The 26,801-nt window shown below is 42.0% G+C and overlaps 1 protein-coding gene and 1 long non-coding RNA gene across 4 annotated transcripts; one reads left to right on the top strand and one right to left on the bottom strand.

Moving 5' to 3' along the window:
* Window positions 1–1,614: 1,614 nt before the first annotated feature.
* FEZ2 (fasciculation and elongation protein zeta 2) lies at window positions 1,615–25,099 on the bottom strand. 3 transcript variants are annotated; one of them, XM_083732669.1, is made up of 10 exons: window positions 24,600–24,925; window positions 20,979–21,087; window positions 20,061–20,177; window positions 19,559–19,703; window positions 18,227–18,495; window positions 13,020–13,100; window positions 7,049–7,124; window positions 5,108–5,173; window positions 2,991–3,019; window positions 1,615–2,541 (listed from the first exon to the last, which is right to left on the bottom strand). In XM_083732669.1, the coding sequence occupies exons 1-9, from the start codon at window positions 24,866–24,868 to the stop codon at window positions 3,009–3,011; spliced, it is 1,143 nt and encodes a 380-aa protein (XP_083588795.1). In that variant the 5' UTR covers window positions 24,869–24,925; the 3' UTR covers window positions 1,615–2,541; window positions 2,991–3,008. The 3 variants fall into 3 exon arrangements, with proteins under 3 accessions (XP_083588795.1, XP_083588794.1, XP_083588796.1); XM_083732668.1 differs by lacking the exon at window positions 2,991–3,019 and having other exon boundaries at window positions 24,600–25,019; XM_083732670.1 differs by lacking the exons at window positions 2,991–3,019; window positions 13,020–13,100 and having other exon boundaries at window positions 24,600–25,099.
* LOC310841655 lies at window positions 13,111–15,487 on the top strand. The gene is made up of 2 exons (XR_014562660.1): window positions 13,111–13,771; window positions 14,208–15,487. It is a non-coding gene; the product is annotated as an uncharacterized lncRNA (long non-coding RNA).
* Window positions 25,100–26,801: the final 1,702 nt, after the last annotated feature.

Genomic DNA, 26,801 nt, shown 5'->3' with positions numbered 1-26,801 from the left:
GGGAGCATCTCCTGAATGGCATGGAATGGGGGGGTTACTGGGGCAGGGGTGAGGAAACGGGCCAAAATCAGTATGAGACGCATTGTGCAAGTACAACGCAACTATCAAAATACAGGACAGACACCACCAATTAATATAAGATTAGCAGCAAAAATTCTGTATACAAAATAGTGGAGAGAAAAAGAGAAGTCTCTAATTGCAGATACTGGTACCTCATACTATGTGAATTTGCAACCTTAAGCAAAGTCACCTCCATCTTTTAGGTGAAAAGGGACAATCTTTTTTGGGATTTATAAGAAGCTGCATCTATGATTTTCTCAGATACTAAATAAAACCTTAAACTAAAAGCATACACAAATTTAGCAAGATACTAATGCTAATTATAATGACAATTATAACTATATCAATACATGTCTATTTTTGTTCTACTGGTTTAATTGCTTTAAACAGTTCATTGTTTATTGTTTCCTCTGCTAATACTGTGTCATTATTGTTTTATGGTCCTTGACCTAGTGATCTGACTTTTTAAAAAACAATGCAACACTCTATATCTAGTAATCAGTTAGTCACTTTCCAAACCAGCTTTGCTGGCAAGCAGCCATTGGCCTCTGTAACATGTCATAAATTTAGATAGATATGCTTAATATGCAATGGACAGGGCTTCAGTATTATTATTTTCTGCACCAAATTACCGTACACAATGGAGCCACACTGAGGAGGGGGGGTGGGAAATGCACCCTGAATTAATTTTCGTTACTTCAGGAGGGTATATGAAAACTTACCAGATGGTTTGTGCCCAGGTATATCATTTATAAATAAACTGAAAGTCAGTAGATCTTGGAAAGCGCATGTTAAAATCCGTCACAAACACTGTTGCTAAGCACGCAAGCTGCTACCCTCTCAACTAGCTGCTATTTCCGGCTGTCATGAAATATCCTGTGCATGGAGGCAATTTGATCTGGAGGTGGCGAAGATACATATCGCTGTGGTGAGATTAGCATCCCAGAGGAAAAGTCATAACTTCCTGCTCAGACAGAGATAACGTGAAATCTTCTCAGCTGCAAAATGAATCTGAGATTAGGAGAAGTCCATAAAGATAGGATACCCTTGATAAAAAGAATTTCCTTCTGCCAACCCTCAGACTATATTTCTTACTTTACTTCTACCCAGAGTATACATTGGAGCTGCTGTGATGTGGCTACGTTTGATAAAGGAGAAAAGATTGACCCTGCATAGGTGTTCCTAGGAACAGGGTAACTTTCTGTTCTAGTATTAGAGACACCAGCTTGTGTATTGGGTCACATTCTTGACATTTCATGAAACTGAAGGCTGCAGCAAGTTGCACAGGATAAACAATCCTGAAGTGAATGCTTTTTGACAGCCAGTTTTTAAGCACATTCATCTTTTAAGCTATTGCTCTTTCCTGTCTGCAGTTTTAAGGATCCTTTGTAGCGGCTGAGACACTTGAAAACTTGGTGAGACTTCTATTTTGTTCTTCTTGCCAAAGTCCCACCTTTGAGAGGAGTTAGTATGTTATATACCGTAAACAAAAGAAGTGCAGTGGGTAGACATTGTGCTGCAATACATAAATCAAATAACAACAGGACAACAGTGTCTTTTTAAAAATGTTCATTAATATACTGCAGCATATAAAATGTTATACTATGACCAAACATTTAACATGTGGACTAAAAAGCACAATAGCAGCAAGATATCCATATTCAACTACATTCATTTAAATAATTAAAATACTGAGCACAATATTAATGGGACAATAATTTGAAACAAATCAATCAGGAAGATTTCCCATGCAAGGCTGACTGTGGTCTTTCACATATCCCATTCATTTCTGTGGGGCTTGCGGAGAATAACTTCCTGATGAATTGTAATCTCATTAAGCGAGCCAACCAGTAATGGAAAAATGATACCCTACCTCTTTTTACTTCTGTAGAGTGCTGAAAAATTGATGAGAATCGGTAAACAGTAACACTAAACACAACAATACTTCTTTTTAACTCTTACATTAAAAAAAAAGTTCAGTGCTAGTTCCCATATCACTATTCTAGAGTCTCCCATGAAGAACTTCAGTCGAATTTTGCAGTGCAGGTTCAGCTTTTGAGCCATTTTACACATTTAATGCAATAACCTATTGCTGTTATTATTAAAGTTCTGTTTAATGTAATCGGTTGTTGTTTACACTAAAGTTTCTTGTTCTTCCACAGACTCAGATTGTTGTGGAGGATAATTACATGCCGTGTGTTTGTAAAAAATACTGTTTAAAAAGCCAAAACAATGCATGTGGATAAAACTGTACAGCATTTGTTCTCTGCTCAAATACATCACACGAGCGAAAAATAATAATGGATGAATTCTACATACTCTGGAGGACTCACTCCAGGATTCAAAAGTCCAAGCAGGCAATGAAAATAGTAAATACATGAGAACACAGGGCCAAACTGAAAGGCTTTGAACAACCTTTGTCACAGGAATTAGCCTGGCTGCCTTTCACCAAACACAGCTCTCTTCATGTAGGGCACAAAACTGCAAAAGAATAAAGATATGCATATAGGTATTTTTGGATTGGCTCATCCCAAAACAGTGTCAGATATGAGCTAATAAAACTAGAATGCTGAGATCTCTATTCTAAAAGCGTTACCAAATTCACAGGAAGCAATTGCTATGCATAATGAATATGGACCTCATTCCCCATCACACAAACAAAACAAATCCATATAGGAACACACACTACCATCAACTAATTACTTACAGAAATGAGTTAAATAGAAGGTCATGTCTTGGGTGACACAGAATAATTTTTTTAAAAGTAATTGTACTGGATATCTAGCAGATCTCTGTGATACTCCATGCAGCAACAATGAAAGAACAACTCGGATGCCAAGTGTACTCTCTCCACTGACAGATTACAGCGGGAGTCAAGACATGTCCTTTACATATTCCTCATTCCTGCTTCAGAGCTAAAAGACACAAACCTCAGAGCAATCCAGCTTTCAAACCAATGCTAGCACAACACAAAAGCAAATGAAGAAGTAAGGTTTAAGGTTATCAAAAGAGGAAAAAGTACATATTTCTTTAGTATCATGAACATTTTGTGCCAATGTGAATACAGTTTTTTATTAAGAAAATCTTTACCCTGCAGGTAATAAACTATAAAAGTAGTGTTAAAATCCCATTTTAATTCGAAAGATTGGAAACAAAAACCCAAAGCTCAAAACCACACCAAATATATATATATTTTCTTTGATAGCGCACAAACGTTCTCGTGTGTCAAGTTCTTGTCCACCCATGTCAACTTAATGAGATACTTGGTCGAATCTGCAACAGGGTAATCAACCAGGAAGGTGAACAATTTCTCCCTCTTGCTAGGGCAAACCTAGATGTTTGGGCAATCATGTGAATGTTCAACACTTTTTACACAAAGCTTGACATGGGAGAAGAGGGGTGTAACCCTTCCCTTCCCAACCTTGTTGCATGCCAGAGCTTTAAGCAATTTTCTTTCCTGTTCCTCTGCTGCTGCTTTTTGCCATTGGTTTTCATTCCACTGCCTACTTATTTAGATTCAGGAACCTTTACGCCAGCAAGGGGTTAAAAGTACTTTTTGTATTCCATTTGATTAGCCTTAAGCATTGCATCTGGTGAAAAGTTTCTCTCTTCAAAATTCTGCTTTATTGGCAGCATCAGACTGCATGGGCAATTGGTTTAAGAAGGTATAAAAAGTTTCATTTCAGATGCTTGCAACAGGAGTTACTACTAGATATGAGAACTGTTTTTATATAGGTCTTTAGGTTATATTTTGTGCTTACAAATGTGGGACATTGCTGGTTTGAAAGAAATATATTTGGTTAGGGTATTGTTTGGTTTGTTAGACATATTTGTATTGATATGTCACTCCAAGTAAAAAATCACAAGTAAAAGAAATATGATAATTGTTTCTAAAAAGTATATGAGGACATATTTTTTAACATTTTATATTTTTTATCCCCTATCCTATTTATGCTATTTGCATATCTGCAGTGCCCAATGAATTTTCCAAAGACTACAATAAAGTTCATTTCTAGCACTCACACCTTGAATTCCAACAGGCACAAATGCAAATCCTATACTCTTACTGCTACATCGAACTGACACAAAAGTATTTTGCAGCAGTATTGCACCAGGTATGTGAACAGCATTACATTGTTGTACTTGCTTTTTTTCGACAAGTCAAATGATAAAGACAAAATGGATTTTCTAAAAACCAGCTTAATGGATTGTTTTTTATTCAGCTGCAAGTTATCACCCTAACCTTTGAAATCCTTTCCTAAAAAATCCTCGTACTACGGAAAGATTTCTTTACAGTCGACTCACAACTTGCACGCATTTAACTTGTGTGATTGCCGCTTTATGCGCTTGGTGGCCAGCCCCGCACACCATCACACAAATTAAACACACACAAAGTGGAGAATTTAAAATACCACGTTGAAACACTGCACAGGTAGAACAGAACACTGCTTTTCTCTCAGCTTCTATAAGAATACCAGGTAAACAGTTAATGAGGAATATGTAATAATTCTCTAGAACCTTCTCAAACATTGCATAGGTCTCATTAAGACACAAGCAACATAGCTTTTAGTGCTGGCATATTTCATGAGAGCAGCTTTTCCATGTGGCAAGTTGTTTACAACCCCTATAAAATACTGGTGTGACGAAGCGTTGCCCTTTGAACCATTTCCAAAGCACAGACAAATGACTCTTAAGTCTCTGCACCCAATGTTTAATCTCCACATCCCAGAGCTCTCCCCATCTATGTGTCTTCACCTACTCCATTTATGAAGCCAGCAGAGTGTTTTGATTTATTTACTATTTCAAATTCACAACTCGCACCCTTCCTCTCCAAAGGGACCCCCAGGGCAGCTCACAATAATTATATTACATAAAACAAGTTTTAAAAACACTGTAACATACTGCAGACAGCAGTTAAAACTAGTAGTGAAGTGGCTTTATAAAATTATTGGCCAAAAGCCTGAATGGATAAAAGCCTTGAAATGTAGAAATATTTCATACTCCACAAATTAACATTTTTTAAAAAAAAGATGCATGACTAGCTCACCCTTCAAAATGTAGTCTGTTAATAAGCTTGGCACTTTCTCACTGTCTTCTTTCATGGCATGAAGAACTGTAAAATGTGGAGATGATGATCAGTGGAAGAAGCACCAACTTAGTCAATATAAACATGGCATTTAGAGCAGTGCTTCCCAAACCCTTTTCACACAAACTACAGGAAAATTGCTGAGGGTCTTGGCGGACCATTTAATGATTTTTCTGCCTGTTACAGTGGTGCCCCGCAAGACGAACGCCTCGCAAGACGGAAAACCCGCTAGACGAAAGGGTTTTCCGTTTTGGAGGCGCTTTGCAAAACGAATTTCCCTATGGGGTTGCTTCGCAAGACGAAAAAATCTTGCGAATCCCCGCGGGGTTTTTTCGCTCCCCCCCTTTTCCTAAGCTGCTAAGCCGCTTAACAGCTGATCGCTAGAAGCCGCTAGACCGCTGTAGCGCTAATCCGCTAAGCTGTCAATGGGCTTGCTTCGCAAGACGAAAAAACCGCTAGACGAAGAGAATCGCGGAACGGATTCTTTTCGTCTTGCGAGGCACCACTGTATAGCAATTGCAATGCACTGTGCTAGATAAGGTGTGATTTAAACTGTATTTTTACAGGCACGTAGGTCACTGACAACTGTTTAGAAACCCCTCATTAGAGCAACAGTATTGAAGGTTTTTGTGCACATTATTTCGCCCCCCCTACTTTCATCCAAGTCAACCATGAATAAGAACATTAAACAACCATAGCTTTAATCAAATGTATATCTCCCCAACAAAGTGGACTGTTCTATTAATCTGTAATAATAGGGTTCATTTTCAATGATAGCACTACTTGCCTGGCCACCCCACAGATGTCCCCCAAGTTCTCAGGGTACAAGGGCATTGGAAGCTGGATAGCTCACTTCATGGCTGCTTTGTCCTCAGTGCACCCAAATAATTATTTCTCAAGCGCATTCAAAGCAACCCCTGCCCACAACAGGTCTAGAAACCAACAGATGCTGGTAATTTGGTAAACTAGCCACTTGTGCTAACCTGCCAAGTGGCAAGGGTAATTTTACTATTTCCCTTTTGGATCAATATATGTGAATCAAATAATGGGCAACTTTTATGAAGAACACATCCCAACCTCCTTAATATTTTAAAGTAAATACCTATGTAGAATTATACTTGATTGTAGCACATTTACTGTTTCGTTCTGAAATATTTGTATATCAACAGCTGAGAGTCCAGTGCTCTAAATAAATGTTTTGAGGCCTGCCACACAGTGTTAGCAGGGAGAGTCAGGAAGTCTGTTACTGAGTCAAGAATCAAGTTGCAGCTAGTCAGTGGAAAACAATACCGTTAACTCTTTAGATAGTGCCTCCTCTGAACTGTTTATGAATGGAGAAAGGGATAGTTCTTCATTAGTATGGCTGTGACTCTTGCCAAGTACTTGATAGAGAAAAAACAATCTGGAGAAGAAATGTTTCAGGAGAATTGGACAACTATTTGCTTGGAAGTTACTACCTTGGATGCAGACAGCGAACCTGAAGAAATTTGGCTACTCGTATTATGTACCTGAACTTCCTGGCTGATTAAAACTAAACAGTAGAAGTTAGTTCTACCAATTTCAGAATATTAATGCATATCTGAGCTGGGGAATAACACTGATTTCACCAAAAGATGCAGGAAGGGTGCAACCTTTTAAATAAGTCTTCATTTTATCTATGTGCCATGGGGCAGTTAGCGGCCTCTCTGGGTAACATGAACAAGCATATGGCTGCTGATCAACTCCAAGCACTTTTTAGTTATTTCAGAGTCTAGAACATAAAATGCTTGCTTGGCCTTCTAATGCAATTTTCCTCCAATGATACACTGGGAGATGTGTAACCCCACTGACTCTTCCGGACACCTAAGAAAATAATCTAGAATTTGACTTTTGAAAATACTTTAATCGCTATTATATACTTACTTTTTGTTAATGTTTGGAGATCTTCAACTGATGGAGGTCCACTTTTCTTCTCATAAGGAATAACTGTTGTCAGGTACTGCCAAATGAATGCAAGGATTACTAAATAGCATCAGTGATTCTGGGCACAACTTCCAGTTTACAGTCATACGATAAATATATCTCATTATGTACAAACCAGATCTGTTAAATTCTATCTAAACACAATGAAGCCAATTCAAATATATTCTAGAAAGCAACAAAATGATGTGTGTTAATACAGTGTGTCAAAATTGATCTTAAATTCCAGAATACTGTTCACAAGGTAGCATCCAAGGGTGTCCATTCCCTCACTGATGGAAAGAATCCGTTTGCAGAATGAGGACAGAAACCATTTCTGGTGATTCTGCAAAGCAGATGTGATGCAGACAAAATGCTGAAAATTGTTTCCCTCTCTCATTCTTCTGATGGATTCCTTATGCCAATGGACACTGTTGGATATGACACATTGTAGTTAGCCAAACTCTTCCTTTTAGAGATTTTCTGCACTGTAAGGAAGTTATAACGGGATAGTACACACAACATTTTATTTTTGCATTTGATAACCAAATGTAAACCCACAGATCTTTTAAATGCCAATAATAAAGAATAGTTACTATATTTGTTCAGGAATTATCTGCTCTATCTTTCCATCATGGATATACTATATGTAAGTGTGTGTGTGTGTGTGTGTGTGTGTGTGTGTGTGTGTGTGTGTGTTGGGAGGTGACTCCATGGAATGACTTGCTGCGTGAATTGTGAAATGAGTCAGTGTAACCAACTGACCAGCATCTGGACCAAGGAACACACCCAAATATATTTGGATGAGTGGAATCGCATTCTGGCAGGCCAAGCTCCCCCAGCTGCTGCCAGGAAAGGTTGTGTGCTAGTTTCCTCTATGCACTTGCATGCAGGCTTACTCAGTGGCAGTGGCAACGTAATGGTCCAGGGAACTGAGCTGCCCAACTGTACTGAACAACCCTTATTTGCTTTCACTTTGTGGACATAGCCCATTTTGCTTGGAAAGGCATCTCTGAAGCTAGGTATTCCTTTCTACTGCAACTGCTTTGTGCTGCTGAAGAAGCAAGCTGCTTTCAATCAGCATTCTGTCTCTAGTTCTTCAGCATTTTTCCTTTGGTGGCATGTTTTATTATTGCCACACAGAAGTGTGTAGTAGTAATAATAGTAATGGAAAATAGTAGCAGTAGTAGTAGTAATGTTTTATGGCAGACACCCGCCCACTACTCAAGTCTTTCCAATTATGTATTTCAACTTTAAACACAGTTGCTCCCAATACATGGGCTTACATTATCCACATCTGAATTTAGTTCAAATTGGTTTGAATAAATATACAGATTTCAGAAAACTGAACGTGCTTCTTTTGAAGCTTTTACTGGCAATATTTTTTTGCTCCATAATTTCAGATTTGGCATTTGTTGGGGGTTTTTTTGTAGACTCTCAAACCCAAAACTGAACTCTTGGGGATTTCTGAAATAAAGAAGCCCTCCTTGCCAATAGGTCACAAGGCGATATGCAGAGCTCTAACCATGCAAATAACATTTTAAAACTCTTTCAACCATTGAAACCAATTGACTTGTTAACCTATGGCAACATAAGCAGCATATTCCCCCAATGATAAGAACATAATAAATAGCATAACCCTATACAAGTTTATTCACAGAATCACAGCATGAGGGTTATCTAGCCCAACCCCCTGCAATGCAGGACTCTTGCCCAATGTAGGGCTCAAACCCACCACCCTGAGATTAAGAGTCTCATGCTCTACTGACTGAGCTATATGAAAGTCGTGCTATGTTCAACCACTTATTCCCCTGTAAGTGTGTTCAGGACTGTAGCCTAAATGACTGAGAAGCTGCTGCCAGAGGCAGAATACCTTAGTCTGAAAAGAAGTATTATGCATTTTAAAATTCCAGAAAAAGAAATATGCATGTTAGCATCTCTCTATTTGGGATAGAGAGCTATCAAACTAGAAAAATACTTATTTTGCAAACTACAGAGGTGGTGTCAAATTAATGTACATAGTACACATACCTTACAATGAGCTTCTAAAACAATGTTGAAGGTTCTGACAGCAAACAATATTGGAGACCCCAAACTGTGCTCAGCAAATGTCACACAGCCCCTCTTTTCAAAACTCTGCCCACACCAAAAGTTGATACAAACTTTGCTCCAGTTTAGAGACTGTTAAGTAGTACATGGGCTTTTGCAGCCACAGAGTTCTCTGCCCATAAGTTGGGCATTTATTTCAACAGAAGGGCTTAATTTGCAAGCATCAAGTTGAACAGAGATCTAGGCATCTGCAGGAGCACAGTGTGCAAACGGATTGTATTCGTCTAGTAAAAGGACTACCATGGAAGCACTGGCAGGGACTGCTTGGAATGGGCTCCACTGGAGACACTGACAACATACACAGCAGTCCAAAAGACCCCAGCTCATTCATTTTAGCTCCATTGCCTTCTTCTGGACTTAGATTGCAAACCACTCTAACCAACTGAGCTATCCAGACTGACCCAATAGAATTATAGTTGGAAGGGACTCCGAGGGCCATTCAGCTCAGTTGATTAAAGTGCGGTGAATGCCAAGGTTGCAGGTTCGATCCCCGTAAGGGACAGCTGTGTGCTCCGACATTGCAGGGGTTGGACTAGATCATCCTCAGGGTCCCTTCCAACTCTATGATTCTATGCAGCTGTCCCATACAAGGATTGAACCTTCAACCTTGTTTTTTATCAGCATCACACAGCTCTTCTACCTTCCATATTTTTTAGGGACCTGGGATTTAAAGAGTTCTCAACCCTAATGTTCCCAGCCTCTCTTCAGGACTCTCCAAGATGAGGGCTGGTCAAAATTAGATTTTACCCTCTCCAAATCCTATTGTCACTACTCAATCCAATGTTTATGCTAAGTGGTGCTAACTGCAAAGAGAAGCTGTCCAATGATTTTAATATTGTTAAAAAAATAACCACAGACTACGAAATGCGTACATAGGAAGCTACCTTGTCTTATACCATCTGTCTCAGAATTGTTTTTGTTACATTTATTTAAAGCCTGTACAAATATAGAAGTACCTGTTCTATCTGAGATTTTTAAAATGAAAGTGTGTTTAGTAAAAAAAAAAAATGTATGTCTTGTCTTTTAAAAAATTTGATCCTCATGAAAATTTGCATAGCAGCACTAGCTGTGGGTCTGATCTAAAACAAATATGCCTGATCATAAAATCCAGCCAAAACCACATAACTGCAGAGTTAGAAGGTACCCCTAGGGTCATCTAGTCCACCCCCTGATTATTGTAAGGTTGTATAGACATACCTTTTCAATACTATAATACAGTCTAGCAATCTGACATTGGGATATAAAACATAATAATAACAAATTGTTTGGAGAAAAAAGGTATTTATGGCATTTAATATCCCTTTGGATTGTGGATTACATATATATTTGCTTAAAATTACCGTATTTTTCGCTCTATAACACGCACCTGACCATAACACACACATCGTTTTTAGAGGAGGAAAACAAGGGAAAAAACATTCTGAATGAAACAGTGGATGTATCATTTTTGTGCTTCATGCTGTGGCCACAGACATGTGATCTGATGGTGAATTTGGGCTGACCCAATGCAAAAATCCTGAGAATCCCTGTGCATCCATGGTTTGTAACCACGTTTTTGCACCACTGCAGCCCCAGGCAACAGTGGGTGCGTGATTTGGGGGGGGGGGCAGGCTGTAGCCATGGACATGCTATGTGCTCTGATGGTGAATTTGGGCTGACCCAATGCAAAGATCCTGAAGATCCATGTGGATCCATGGTTTGTAACCATGTTTTTGCACCATTGCAGCCCCAGGCAACAGTGGGTATGTGATTTGGGGGGGGCAGGCTGTAGCCATGGACATGCTATGTGATCTGATGGTGAATTTGGGGTGACCCAATGCCAAAATCCTGAGAATTCCTGTGGATCCATGCTTTTTAACCACGTTTTTGCACCATTGCAGCCCCAGGCAACAGTGGGTGCGTGATTTTTGGGGGGCAGGCTGTAGCCATGGACATGCTATGTGATCTGATGGTGAATTTGGGGTGACCCAATGCCAAAATCCTGAGAATTCCTGTGGATCCATGCTTTTTAACCACATTTTTGCACCATTGCAGCCCCAGACAACAGTGGGTGCGTGATTTTGGGGGGGCAGGCTGTAGCCATGGACATGCTATGTGCTCTGATGGTGAATTTGGGCTGACCCAATGCAAAGATCCTGAGGATCCATGTGGATCCATGGTTTGTAACCACGTTTTTGCACCATTGCAGCCCCAGGCAACAGTGGGTATGTGATTTGGGGGGGGGGGGCAGGCTGTAGCCATGGACATGCTATGTGATCTGATGGTGAATTTGGGGTGACCCAATGCCAAAATCCTGACAATTCCTGTGGATCCATGCTTTTTAACCACATTTTTGCACCATTGCAGCCCCAGGCAACAGTGGGTGCGTGATTTTTGGGGGGGGGGGCAGGCTGTAGCCATGGACATGCTATGTGATCTGATGGTGAATTTGGGGTGACCCAGTGCCAAAATCCTGAGAATTCCTGTGGATCCATGCTTTGTAACCACGTTTTTGCACCATTGCAGCCCCAGGCAACAGTGGGTATGTGATTTGGGGGGGGGGCAGGCTGTAGCCATGGACATGCTATGTGATCTGATGGTGAATTTGGGGTGACCCAATGCCAAAATCCTGAGAATTCCTGTGGATCCATGGTTTGTAACCACGTTTTTGCACCATTGCAGCCCCAGGCAACAGTGGGTGCGTGATTTTTTTGGTGCAGGCTGTAGCCATGGACATGCTATGTGATCTGATGGTGAATTTGGGCTGACCCAATGCAAAGATCCTGAGGATACATGCTTTGTAACCACATTTTAAGTGGGGAGCGAAGGAAAAACAAAGAAGGGACATTAGAGGGGTGTGCAGAGAAGCAGCTGGCTAAGAATGCAGGAGAGGGATTTAACGGGAGGGAGGAAAGAAAGGCAAAAGTTTCCCCCCACCCAAGCCAGCCATCTCTCTCTCTCTCTCTCTCTCTCTCTCTCTCTCTCTCCCCCCTCTCTCTCTCCCTCCCCCTCCCCCCCTCTCTCTCCCTTCCCCCCTCTCTCTCCCTCTCCCCCAGCAGCACCGGAGCTTGCCTGGAGGGGAGGGGCTTTTCCTGCTCTTTGTTCCGTTTCAGCAAACACAGCAACAAAACGGAGGAGGGTGGGCAGTAAGACCCTGAGGCAGAATGCAGGAAAGCAGCCGCTTTCTCTTTCGCTTCTCCGTGCAGCATGCAGCACCGCGATTTGATTTTTGCATGATTTTTCGGCTCCAGGGACCACACATTCGCTCTATAACACGCACAGACATTTCCCCTTCCTTTTTAGAAGAAAAAATCTGCGTGTTATAGAAGGAAAAATACGGTAAATAAATTGTCCAAGGAAACACGTGATGTTTTAGAATCCATAATAAAGAGGCTTTAAACCTATTGAAAGTTGCTAGACTTATTTACTATATACTATTTCCATGCATTTCTTTCTTCTTGTGCTGACGTATTTAAGCTGACATGACCTTCTACTGCTGATTTCTTATGCATGCAGTTCATTCCAAGTATGTATTATGCTGATGCCTATATTTTATTTTCAGAGGTTAAATGAACCCTAGAGGGAAATTGTTCATTTGCTGCAATTTTTCTGTGCATATCAAGGCTTGTCTGCTCTTTAACTACCGAGGAAAGAAAACCTTTGCAAACAAATCATAGCCTTGAAGGCAGAGAAGACGCGAGTAAGCATGCTAATATCCCCTCCCCCTCCGGCGATCACTTGTAGTCTGAAAATGCTACCGCTGCCAGCTTTTTAAGGCCTTGATTTATATAAAGACAGAAAGGATAGCACAAGGAAAAAAACAAAGCGTCAGAGGATAGCCCAGCACCTGTTTTTCTCCACCCGAGTTTCCAAACGTTTGACGGAAGCCATTCTGAATAACATTTGAGATCCCTTCCATGCTGAACCGCTATAGGGAGCAAGAACATGGCAGGAGGGAAAAGGGAAGGGAGAACAGAAAAATTTAAAAGCTATTAGTTAGGATTTACTAAAGATGCAAGCAAGGTAAATGACAGAGACAAGCTGTTAGGAATGAATAAATGCAACTGCAGTTTAAGCGGAGAAAAACTTACTTTTTCAATATTTAGTTCTTTAGCAAAAGAAAACTATAGAATTTAGAAATAGGACCATCAGTACAGTTTTATAAACCCAGGCCTGATACCAAAGTGTTTTCTACATGAATTATGTGAGATGCTAAATGTCATAAAACAGACTTGTTTGCAGCCACAGCCTAAAGCTTCAGACACTTGATGTTTGCCCACCTGTCAAACTAACCTCTGGAGGGTTCACTACTTCTGGATCCGACCCTCTGGCTGGATCCAGTTCCTCACCCTTGCTATAGTAGCTAGTCTTTTACTTTATTCACACCAACCATTAAATTAATATGCAGCATGTAGAATAAAGAAGAACACTTAAAACCTAAGATATAAAAAACGTATACTTAGTTGTCCCAATAGGCATGTCATGCGTAAAAACAAGTCCCACTGGTAAGTCACCTTCTTGACTGGATCCCTTGCATTTAAAAGGGTGCTGTGTGTATAGCACATGTGAATGTACATGGGGAGATTGGTACTGGGTAAGGTCTGCATGTATGTATGGAAGTGAGAGCTGAACAATAAAGCAGACTGATTGCCGAAGAATTGATGCTTTTGAATTATGGTGCTGGAGGAGACTCTTGAGAGTCCCATGGACTGCAAGAAGATCAAACCTATCCATTCTGAAGGAAATCAGCCCTGAGTGCTCGCTGGAAGGACAGATCGTGAAGCTGAGGCTCCAATACTTTGGCCACCTCATGAGAAGAGAAGACTCCCTGGAAAAGACCCTAATGTTGGGAAAGATTCAGGGCACAAGGAGAAGGGGACGACAGAGGACGAGATGGTTGGATAGTGTTCTCAAAGCCACTAGCATGAGTTTGACCAAACTGCGGGAGGCAGTGGAAGACAGGAATGCCTGGAGTGCTCTGGTCCATGGGGTCACAAAGAGTCAGACACAACTAAATGACTAAACAACAACAAAGGTCTGCATGTGTATCCCGTAACATGGTTTGATGCCAGTGGCAGTCACGTGTTTGTATTCTACCTTTCTCTGTTCTGACCTCCCCACTGACACCAATTGCAACGTGAATAAAACCAACCATCTGCTTTGACTGCTTTGAATGCAAGGCGTTTTCTCACGCAGCCCAAAAATGTGCAGGTGCACAAGGACCATTGATTTTGGTTAACATATCAGCTTAGTTTCTATTTTATGACCCACAGGTGGGGAATCTCGGGCTTGGGGGCCAAATGCAGCCCTCCAGGTCTCTCTGTTTGGCACCTGGCACTTTCCCTAAGCCACAGCACTCACTGGCCCTGCTTTGCATCCCATGTGTTTTTTGCCTGGCTGAAATGTGCACTTGAGCACTGATAATACCTCCTGCTTGTCCTAATGGAGGATAGAGAGGGGTATGCAAATGTGATTAAAAACTAGCTTACTATACAAATATAACATTTATATTTATAGTTTCACCTCCAGCTCCACCCTCTAATGGAATGTGGCCCTCAGGCTGAAAAAGCCCCCCCCCCCTTCCAAACCCAATTGTTTCGTATACCAGATGTTTTTCATCTCGTACAGATTTTTAGTTCCAGCATCATTTGCAGAGACTGCAGCTGGAAATCCTTCCAATGCAAAGAGCACCCCTCTCAAAACTACTCTTGCCTCGGCTGAGAAGCAGAAAGAGGAGTTGCATACCAACAGACCTTTTTCCTACAAAGAGCAGCATAAAGAGGTTACAAAAGGGAGGGTAGCATTTAGGAGCAGCTCCCGGCTGTCCTCCTGCATCTCCTCAAGCCCCTCTCAAAGATAAGCAGGCCACAAGGCCCTGCGCAATGCCAGAGCCTCTCTCATCCTTTGTACCACTTGCGATTAGGGCCACATTTTGAACTTAGATACCGTACTCAAGTAAAAAGACATGCAGATTGCATCACACGTAAATGGTACACATGATACATGTGAACAAAGGCAGCGAAAAAGACTGTGCCTCGGACGCATCACTAGGGTTCAATTAGAAACTCCTTGATGCTCTAGCACATGATGTTTGAGCATCTGTATACCTCTCTCTGGAGCAGATTGACCTTTAAAATGACAGTCACTTATGGTACATGTTCCTATTCCTCCTAAAATTAACAAAGCTTATGACTAACCAATCTCCTGGCCAATGCAGAGTCTATTAATGCTGTTATTTATGCATTTACTATTAAAAGTGCTCTGTCCTTTTTATGGCAAGATTATTTATACATGAAGTCCTTCATAAATCTCTTTCATTAAGCACTTACTCCCTAGCTTTTTTAATTTTTTAATGAAGGTATAATGCCTCAAGGCAAAGCTTACTAGACACTATAGCACAATCCTACTAAGCACAGAGAGACAAGAAGACCTTCTTAAACGAGCAATGCAAAGAAATAGAGGAAAGCAATAGAATGGGAAGAACCAGAGATCTGTTCAAGAAAATTGGAGATATGAAAGGAACATTTCGTACAAAGATTTCCATAATAAAGTACAAAAGTGGAAAGGACCTAACAGAAGCAGAAGACATCAAGAAGAGGTGGCAAGAATACACAGAGGAATTATACCAGAAAGAAATGGATGTCTCGTATACCCCAGGTAGTGTGGTTGCTGACCTTGAGCCAGACATCCTGGAAAGTGAAGTCAAATGGGCCTTAGAAAGCACTGCAAATAACAAGGCCAGTGGAAGTGATGGTATTCCAGCTGAACTATTTAAAATTTTAAAAGATGATGCTGTTAAGGTGCTACACTCAATATGCCAGCAAGTTTAGAAAACTCAGCAGTGGCCAGAAGATTGGAGAAGATCAGTCTACATCCCAATCCCAAAGAAGGGCAGTGCCAAAGAATGCTCCAACTACCGCACAATTGCACTCATTTCACACGCTAGCAAGGTTATGCTTAAAATTCTACAAGGAAGGCTCAAGCAGTATGTGGACCGAGAACTCCCAGAAGTGCAAGCTGGATTTAGAAGAGGCAGAGGAACCAGAGACCAAATTGCAAACATGCGCTGGATTATGGAGAAAGCTAGAGAGTTCCAGAAAGACATCTACTTCTGCTTCATTGACTATGCAAAAGCCTTTGACTGTGTCGACCACGGCAAACTATGGCAAGTTCTTAAAGAAATGGGAGTGCCAGATCACCTCATCTGTCTCCTGAGAAATCTCTATGTGGGACAAGAAGCTACAGTTAGAACTGGATATGGAACAACTGATTGGTTCAAAATTGGGAAAGGAGTACGACAAGGCTGTATTTTGTCTCCCTGCTTATTTAACTTATATGCAGAATTCATCATGCAAAAGGCTGGGCTGGATGAATCCCTAGCCGGAATTAAGATTGCCGGAAGAAATATCAACAACCTCAGATATGCAGATGACACAACCTTGATGGCAGAAAGTGAGGAGGAATTAAAGAACCTTTTAATGAGGGTGAAAGAGGAGAGCGCAAAATATGGTCTGAAGCTCAACATCAAAAAAACGAAGATCATGGCCACTGGTCCCATCACCTCCTGGCAAATAGAAGGGGAAGAAATGGAGGTAGTGAGAGATTTTACTTTCTTGGGCTCAATGATCACTGCAGATGGTGACAGCAGCCACAAAATTAAAAGACGCCTGCTTCTTGGGAGAAGGGCAATGACAGGCCTAGACAGCATCTTGAGAAGTAGAGACATCACCTTGCCAACAAAGGTCCGTATAGTTAAAGCCATGGTTTTCCCAGTAGTGATGTATGGAAGTGAGAGCTGGACCATAAAGAAGGCTGATCGCCGAAGAATTGATGCTTTTGAATTATGGTGCTGGAGGAGACTCTTGAGAGTCCCATGGACTGCAAGAAGATCAAACCTCTCCATACTGAAGGAAATCAACCCTGAGTGCTCACTGGAAGGACAGATTGTGAAGCTGAGGCTCCAGTACTTTGGCCACCTCATGAGAAGAGAAGACTCCCTGGAGAAGACCCTGATGTTGGGAAAGATGGAGGGCACAAGGAGAAGGAGACGGCAGAGGACGAGATGGTTGGATAGTGTTTTCGAGGTTACCAGCATGAGTTTGACCAAACTGCGGGAGGCAGTGGAGGACAGAGGTGCCTGGCGTTCTCTGGTCCATGGGGTCACGAAGAGTCGGACACGACTAAACGACTAAACAACAACAACAACTAAGCACAGATCTTACTAAAATCTGTGGCAGGATCTTTCTGGTCCCCCAAAGTCCCTGACATTAAGAGGATGCGCTGTATGTGGTAAGTACTCCCGCATCTTTAAGTTGTAGTGTACCTGGAAAAGGGTTTTGAGGGGCCTCTACATGCTGATGACAACACTGGCAAAATAACGTGTGATCCCTGAGCAACTGGAGGAGGCAGAGGCTTGAGCAGGACATAGAAGACATACAGAATTGAGAAAAAGGAAGGCTAATGAAAGGAGATGGGGTATGTGGAAAACTTTATATGGCAAAGGGTATGTATGCTATTGCAATGACAATTACTGAAATCTGTCCAACAGTTCTGCATCCTTGTGCACAACTTAACTTCTATTCCATTTCTGTAATCACTCTAATGAAAAATGACTACCAAGACCTCTGTACTTCGGATTTCTAGATTTTAGACTGAAAGGTTTCCATCGTTTTCTGAATTTCCAGGGCAGTATCATTCCTCTTTACAAGTTGCTCAAGCAGGTAAAACAAAGCATGTACAGTACGCATTCCCTAGAACATAGTAAGTGCAGTGTTTAGCCATAAGGAGTACAACTTCTCAAAGTATTTGACTAAATTGTTGTACTATTGCAAGGATTAGCACTATGTTGAATAGAGCCCACTGTAAATGTATAACTGTTACAGTTTGATGAAGTCATAGTTGCCAATCAGAAGCTATGAGATTCCCCAATAATGGCAACCAGAAAGACAGGAGATGTATATACTTTAAGAAGTAAGACGTAGGTAGAAAGTGATCAACTAGAGTTAAAATTCTAATTTGGTTTATATCTACAGACACAAAGGACAATGTTCTTACTGTTCCAGGCATATGACTCCTCTCTTGTTTGCCATTCTGAGGACTGCCATTTTTCAGTTTCTTTTTCTTCTTTGCCATTTCCTTCTGTTCTCTTTGTTTGTTTTGTACTTCAATAAGGACAGAGATGAAGCTGTTCTTTACTTCCTTCTCAAATTCCAGCTCGTCTCGTAGTGCCAACTGCTGTACTAGCTCCTCAGAGTAGTCTTTGATGGCGGTCTCAATCTCTTCTAACAGATCATTTAATTCTGTCACAGATAGATTTTTCACACCTGTTTTCCAAACAGAACAAAAAATTATATTGCGTATAATAATGCATATCAAAAGCAGCATAAATCCAATACTTTGCTCCTAACAAATGCACCCAAAGAGCAACAGCTGCCAAATCTGTGAACTTATGATGAAACACTCTTCTGCAACTGCAATTCACTTCACATGTGATGGTGCATATCAGGGGTGGACAAGCTATCACCTTCCAAGTGCTGTTGGACTACCTGCATCATCCCGGACTATTGACCAGAAGAATTGAAATGCTATTTTCAAGAGGTGTCACCAGTTTTAAGGACAACATGTACATCTGTCCTACTCAATAGCTGCTTATAGAAGGAGAAAGCCTCCTATCAGGATGGGGCAGAAAAACGTTTAGTTATCCTGGATAACTAAAATTCCTCAAGACTGTATTTCTACAGAGAATTACAGACATGTGCATCACCGAATACAGTCTGCTTCCACTTCCACTTGGCCTTATCTGTGGACAACATGACAGCGAAACTACTAAGAGAAAGATAGGCAAACATAATAAATTGAAACATGGTAAATCAGGTGTTCATCATTCTATACTGGAAAATACTTAGGGGGTGGAAATAACACTTTTGGGTATATGAGGCAAACTTCTGTATGTTACACAAACTGGTATTTGGTTTAAAAAGTTTTCTTATAATATTTATTATATCCAGATGGAAATCAGGGCCATGCAGGCATTAGCCTTTACAGACAAAACCCTGTTATGTGAAGATGACATTGCAGTACACTGGAGCATAAAGGTCTTCAGAAGAATCCCAGCTCATTGCAAGCTATTCCATAATCAGGCAAGTTCCAAAAAAAAGCAAAAAGAATCCTGACAAAATGCAGGAAAGTGTTCTGGAAAATGTTTTATTTTGACAGATCAGAAACATAGGACTTACTGTTCTGACCTCTTCCAACAAATCATGCAATCAAGGCATCTAATGAAAATCATGCCTAACTGTGTGTATAGAAGTGAAATGCTCTTTCAAACATTGAACAGTTTGTAAGAAGAGGAAATCAAATGCAAAATACAGCAGAAGGATTCCTTACGTTCTTCATAATTGTGGTTTGTACTAGATCTCTTAAGCGTTTGAATTTCCTGGGACAGTAAGGACAGGCGGTCTGACTGGGTTGGTGTTTCTTCATCATCTGGATCTGGAGATTCCTGCATCATTTCCTCTATTTCTTCAATCACCTTTCAAAGTAAACACACAAACACAGAGTTATGGAAAATCAAAGACACAACGTAACATTCAGGGCTGATTTTCAAAACTTAACAGTAACTTTCTAAGCATTTTCCTTCAATATAAAATATTGTCATATGGGGCAAATCTTCTCCTGATATTTCATTTGTGTCTTTTTATGAGAAGGAAGCATACCTATAAATCCAAACAAAATTACAATATGATAGCAAAGGCTGGACTTTGGGTTACATTCCTGCATTCCTATAGTTTGTCTCCAAGTGTATTTAGTATTTCTTCCATTAGAGAGATAAGAAGCTTAATAACAAGGTGCTGTTATCAAAGCTGCATAGGTGCTTTCCGTTCTTAACCTGCTCAGCTGTGAAGAGCGGTTCTTCATTGATGCAGGAAACTATAATAGAATGCATGTCTAGTTGCTCTCTCAACTCTTCATCATCTGATAAGTCAAGGTTCATGTTGTCATTAACCTAAATAACAAAAAGAAGAGTAAGAAAATTATTATTAAAAGCATCAAGACATTATGTGCCAAATCCCAACTATTGTTTTTGGATCCTAAATCCTTCCAAGAAATATGTTATCATTTTAAACCAAAGGCAATCCTAAACCCACTGACCTCAGAGCCCCACAACTCCATGGAACTTACATTTCAGTAAACATGCATAGGATTGCACTGCTAAGCAGTCAAAACAAAACAACATTTTTGCCCAAAATTAAAGGCAAAAATGCTTTCAGCTGTAACCAAAGAAGTCATTTTCTGATTTGGACATACACTAAATAAAGTATGGTTTATGTGCATGGGCACACACATGGTTCAGTATTTTAATATGTTGTAAGTCGCTTTAAGATTTTTCTGAAAAGCGATGAACAAATATAAACAAGCAGCCACTAACTTAAAGAGAACTTACATAACATTGCACAAAAGTCTGCACACAACTGCAACTATAAGAGTGAAAGAAATGTTGAATATTATTACTTTAATTTATTACCCACTGTTCAGCCACAGTCACACAAAATAGGGTGGGTGCTGAAAATATACAAGTGTCAATATACAAGGCAAAGAGGTAAATACATCGACTCTCATTTCTAATAGAAATTTGGCAGATATATATTTTTAAGAAGCAGCCTCAAGATGGAAACAGAAAGCTGAGAATCTTATGTCAAAAGTTCCTTCATTTGACAAATGATGCAACAACATTGTGGTTATGTGCCACAGCAGCAAGCATTCAAGAGAAAGCTGTTCAGAAAGTATTGCAGTATTGTGTACTTACTCCCTTTTCAGAAAGATTCAGTGTTGGCAAATGCAGTGCTCTGGTGTGTGAAGACTTCCAGTCAACTGGCATTACATTACCATAATTATCTGTCAGAGCGTTCCAAATCCTGAGGGGGGAAAAGAAATTATATTTTAGCCTTCAAGCTATACAGCAACTACTATATTAAATCTGACAAATATACTGAGCAACACTGTGGTTTTAAAAATGCATTAACCAGGTGAATCCCACAGTGGTTCCAAAATCAAACATTTTGGAACTACATACATAACAATAAAAATGAATCTCTCACCTAAGATGGGATAGCCCTAATCCATCCTTACTTGTGTGCAATAAGCTGTGGCCCAGATGGTAATACTCATTCCTACCCCCCACCCTTAGGTAAATAAAAAGCTATATCCAGCCAGTTCAATGGGACCCAGATGGATTTCATGATGCACATTTGTAATGCCTATGTGTCCATGGAAGTATACTTGCTTCTGCATGTGGATTTCCCTTGCTGGGATGGAGTGAATACTTTTAAGGTAATAACATACAGTGAGGGGGGAAAGTATTTGATCCCCTGCTAAATTTGCCCGTTTGCCCTCTGACGAAGAAATGACCAGTCCATAATTTTAATGATAGGTTTATTGTAGCTGTGAGAGACAGAAGAACAACAGCAAAACCCCCAGAAACCCAGAAGACAAAAGTCAGAGATCGGTGTGCATTATAATGAATGAAATAAGTATTTGATCCCTTTGCAAAAGATGAATTAGTGGCAAAACCCTTGTTGGCAATTACAGAGGTCAGATGTTTCTTGTAGGTGGCCACCAGGTTTGCACACATCTCAGTAGGCATTTTGTCCCACTCCTTTTTGCAGATCTTCTCCAAGTCCCGTCCATCGTCCCTTCAATGCGGTGAAGGTCTCCTGCCCCCTTAACACCCCCAAAGCATAATATATCCCCCTCCATGTTTGACGGTGGGGGATGGTGTTCTTGGGGTCATAGGCAGCATTCCTCCTCCTCAACACAGTGAGTTAAGCTGATGCCAAAGAGCTCGATTTTGGTCTTATCTGACCACAACACTTCCACCCAGTTCTCCTCTGGGTCATTCAGATGTGCATTGGCAAACTGCAGACGGGCCTGTAAATGTGCTGTCTTGAGCAAGGGGACCTTGCAGAATCTGCAAGATATCAGTCCTTCACGGCATAGTGTGTTACCAACTGTTTTCATGGTGACTATGATCCCAGCTGCCCTGCGATCATTGACAAGTTCCCCCTGTGTAGTTCTGGGCTGCTCTGCTTCATCACTGTTCTCATGATCATTGCAGCTCCACGAGATGAGATCTCGCATGAAGCCCCAGACCAAGGGAGCTTGATAGTTATTTTGTGTTTCTTTCATTTGTGAATTATTGCACCAACTGTTGTCACCTTCTCACCAAGCTGCTTGGCAATAGTCTTATAGCCCAGTCCGGCCTTGTGCAGGTCTACAATCTTGTCCCTGACATCCTTGGACAGCTCTTTGGTCTTGGTCATGGTGGCTACTTTAGAATCTACTAGATTGCTTCTGTCGACAGGTGACTTTTGTACAGGTACTGCAACGAGCTGGTACCTACGGGACCGCCTCTCCTGGTATGCCCCACAGAGAAACCTACGGTCTGCAAATAATAACATCCTCAAGGTCCCAGGCCTCAGAGAGGTTAGGCTGGCCTCAACTAGAGCCAGGGCCTTCTCGGCTGCGGCTCCAATCTGGTGGAACGCTCTGTCACAAGAGACTAGGGCCCTGCGGGACCTGACATCCTTCCGCAGGGCCTGCAAGACAGAGTTGTTCCACCAGGCCTTTGGTCAGGGCGCAGCCTGACTCCCTCCTCTGGCAACCTGCTTAGAATCTTGCTTAATTAGTTGCCATTAATTTGATTTTAATTGATTTTTATAATGAAATATTTTTAGAATGTGTGAATATCTGATTGTTTGATTGTTGATTGTTGATAGCCGCCCTGAGCCTGGCTTCGGCTGGGGAGGGCGGGATATAAATAAATTTTATTATTATTATTATTATTATTATTATTATTATTATTATTATTATTATCATCATCATCATCATCATTATTATTACAGGTAAGACGTCTCCCTTACAGCAGGTGCTTCTAATCTCAGCTCGTTACATACAGTGAAGATACCAGATAGCCTGGCATCTGGCTGGTTTTTAGGGGATCAAATACTTATTTCACTCATTATAATGCACATCAATCTCTGACTTTTGTCTTCTGGGTTTCTGGGGGTTTTGCTGTTGTTCTTCTGTCTCTCACAGCTACAATAAACCCACCATTAAAATTATGGACTGGTCATTTCTTTGTCAGAGGGCAAACGGGCAAATTTAGCAGGAGATCAAATACTCCCCCCCCCCCACTGTAGATACGTGAATAACAGCAGCAATTAGTTTTGCATGCGCAGAGGCAAGAATCTAACAATTGTCTTGCTCGGTTAGACTGTATCTAGTCCGGTACTAAACGACTAAACAACAACAGTCCGGTACTCTTGTCTGTAACAGTGGTCAAATCATATTTCTCTGGGAATCTCATCAGCAAGTCAGCAACACAAATAGCTGACATGTTTTTTGTCTCCAGTAACTGGACTGTGTTGTCTGGGTTCACAGAGCTCTGAAGAATATTCAAAAAGAATACTTTTGGGGAAACCCAGAAAAAAATGTTTATAAACAGAGAATCTAATTGGAGAGGATTAACTGTACTGGAGAACAAATCAGAGCAGATGACAAACTTGTGCTTGCTAAGAAGCATTCAACATAAAAAGACAAAGTCAAAGTTCCACAGACTTTAAAGAGAAACCTCTAGTGAGCAAGAGGTGTTAAGAACACTGCCAAGCGGGTTCTCAAATATTATGGTTTAGAAGCAACAAATCATGTCTGTGTATGGAAGCTTCCCATGCCTGAGGCTGCAATCTTTTGACCAGGAATAAGCCCCATTGAATGCAGCGAGTAAACATGCAGAGCCAACACGTCTTCTGGGCCTGGACGGTTTTGTAAAGGGCCTCTCCTGAAATAAATCAAAGGGCAGTTTTCTGCGCACAGATAGTTCTCCTTCCACCAGAGAGAGAAGTCCCCGCTCTAAACTGGAAGCCGGTTCTGGGGAACTAGAAAAAGGCTTGCCTGCGTGGCCAAGTCCTGACGTACTAAAGAAGCTTGGAAGGGACCCCCGCGGGTCATCTAGTCCAACCCTAGTCCAAGCTGGCACGATACCTACAGGAAACCGCTCTGAGCTTCCGAGCAGCCCCCCCCCCCCACGAGCAAAAGGCCGAGCTCGCCGAACGATGCCCAAGCAACCCTAGTGTTGCATTCCGACGTCTTCCTCAAGGGCCTCGGGGACCGCGCAGTGCTGGGGAATGCAGAGGGCGGCGCAGCTCCCTCCCGCCTCCTCGAGGGGGCGATTCTGCGCTCCCAGCAGCCCCTTCATCCCCAACCGCCAGCTCTTCGCGGGGAAAAGCCTCTCAGGGCCGACGCTGCCCCAGGGCGTTAATATCTGCCCCCCAAACTATGCACCCGTCCCGAAAAGGCCACACCGGCCTGGGGGGGGGGCGGGCCCGTCATGCCCCCCGCCCCCGGAAGGGTCCCCGGCCCGGCCACTCACTCGTCTTCGTGCAGCGTGCTCTGGTCGCTGAGAGGCCGCGGCGGGACCCGCGCTTCCCCTTCGGCGCAGCTCGGCGGCGGCGGCGCCTGGAAGCAGAGCGGCAGCTGGGCCGCCAGGTCGTTGCCTCCGCCGCCGCCCCAAGAGCCGCCTTCCCGACACGCCGCCGGGGCCTCCGGGCAGCCGCTCTCCTCGGCCGGGGGCTGGAAGCCCGAGAAGTCCTGCCAGTCCCCGGCAGGGTCCCGTTGCGAGGCCGCCGCCGCCGCCGCCATGGCCGACGACGCAGCGACTGAGAGGAGAGAGGCCGGCCGGGCCCGGCCTGCGCGTGCCCGCCGCCTCGCCTCCGCCCCGGCGCTCCGCAGCGCGCGCTCCCGGTTTGCCCGGGCGGAGGGGCGCCCCGTTAAGGAGGGAGGCCGCCCATCGCTCGCACCGAAACCGAGATCTTAGCCTCTTGGTTTGGGAAGCTTCGCAATAGGCAGTTGGGTGACTCGGAAGCCAGCCCTGCATTGTTGAGCGGGGCTTTGCTCCCTAAGTTTATTTATCAACTCTCCTCTAGAATGTGCAGCCTCTTTGAATTTAAGAGCTAGCCAAGTACCGTAGTAAACCACACCTGTGCCCGGTGCGAACCGTATCCCGCCCCCATTGCTACCTATCACTACCTGCTTCAATTAGAACAACAGATTTTGAATTGGATTTAAACAAGAAGAGTTACATCAGGGGCCACTGGTGGTAACATTTCGGGTGGGTTGGGCTGCAGTTTTTAGCCTGACATGTTTTCATAGGAAGTGAGTGTGCGGCACTTTTTAAGGAAAGGGTGCTATTACACATGTGCAGAGTGCTGCTGTCTCCACACTTTCTCTAAAATAAGGGGGGGGGGGATTATTCTTGCGCATCTACCGACATCTTCCAGGCAAGAGCACTCAAGTATGATTTTCAAACAAGGTTGACTCCATAACTCTTATTTAGAAATTTAGTAGTTCCATGTAAGTTTTAAAATGCATGTATCAATTTCACTGTCCATTGCCATAATTCTAAACATAGTACACACAACTTTTTAAAATGTGAGGAACACTTGCTTCCAATGGCATGCAGTTTTCATGCCTCTACAAATCAGTTTAACTTTTAATGATAAAAAATGCTTTCTTAGTTTTTTTTTAAATGATTCCAACCAACAGACCAAATGAAATAAAATAAAATAATTTCAACCAGGGCATAGCAGAACATAGTTGCAATGTACGGTTCAGTACTGAAAATGACATGGCTCATGTGCAGAGCATGGCATTAGGGTAATCATAATTGGCCTCTGTGTTAGGAATAGTATTTTCCAGATTTGAGGAAGGATGTAGAGTCAGTCACTGCGATATTTAAACAGGCATAGAGACCAAACTTTTTGTTTAAAAAATTCACTGACAAACTCTCAAAAAAGCAACCTCTAAATAATAGTGACTGCATTTTCATGCATTCCTTTGCATTCAAGATATGCTGAACTAAAACTAGGAGAGAGGCTTGTTGGAAGCAGATCTACAAGCTTGATGGATCAGGGGAATGCTGTGGACATAGCGTATCTTGATTTCAATAAGGCTTTTAAGCATCACTTAAATCCTAAATTGAGTGGTGGGGATGAACTTCATGGATGTCCTCCAAAATGTTTGCACTTCCCCCTTCCAAAAAAACAAACAAAAACATTTTGCTTCTCAGTGAGTGACTATGAACATGTACAGAACACCTTTCCTATTGGATGGGAAGCATCTAAAAATATGTATCTGAGCATAGAGTCCATGGGTAGCCAACTTGGTGCCTTCCAGGTTAATGGATGGGACCTTCCCTACCAAGCAGAGAGGCACTACTTCACACAACTGATTTTGGGTGTCATGGAAAAGCAGCAATTCATTAACTATTTAATTTGTTTCTATTTTAGTACCAAGGAGGGAGGAGAGGTGCTTGTGGGATTTTATGCCTCAGCTGTCATAATAACTTGATAGCACCTTTATATGCATAGTCATATGCAGTTCTGCTTCTTGACATATGCAGGTGTAGGAGTGAATGTGCAAGGTAGATAGATGTATTGCTGCTGTAATGGGCTGGATGAGAACTAATAACCTGAAGCTTAATCCATACAAGACTAAGACAATGGTAGGGAGTGGTTCCTGAGACTGAATGGAGTGGATTTTGTCTGCTCTGGATTGGGTTGCACTACCTCTGAAG

The sequence above is a fragment of the Podarcis gaigeae genome (genome assembly GCF_964106915.1).
Source record: "Podarcis gaigeae genome assembly, chromosome: 3".
Classification (NCBI taxonomy): Eukaryota; Metazoa; Chordata; class Lepidosauria; order Squamata; family Lacertidae; genus Podarcis; species Podarcis gaigeae.
This window is presented reverse-complemented; position numbering and strand designations above follow the sequence as displayed.

Excerpts from the sequence above, each read along its gene's own strand:
- FEZ2 (XM_083732668.1), bottom strand. The coding sequence starts at position 24,868 with ATGGCGGCGGCGGCGGCGGCCTCGCAACGGGACCCTGCCGGGGACTGG. Across the intron at positions 21,088-24,599 it reads AGCACGCTGCACGAAGACGA|GATTTGGAACGCTCTGACAG; the intron begins GTGAGTGGCCGG and ends TTCCCCCCTCAG. Across the intron at positions 7,125-13,019 it reads ACTCGGGTGGAGAAAAACAG|TACCTGACAACAGTTATTCC; the intron begins GTGCTGGGCTAT and ends TTCATTTGGCAG.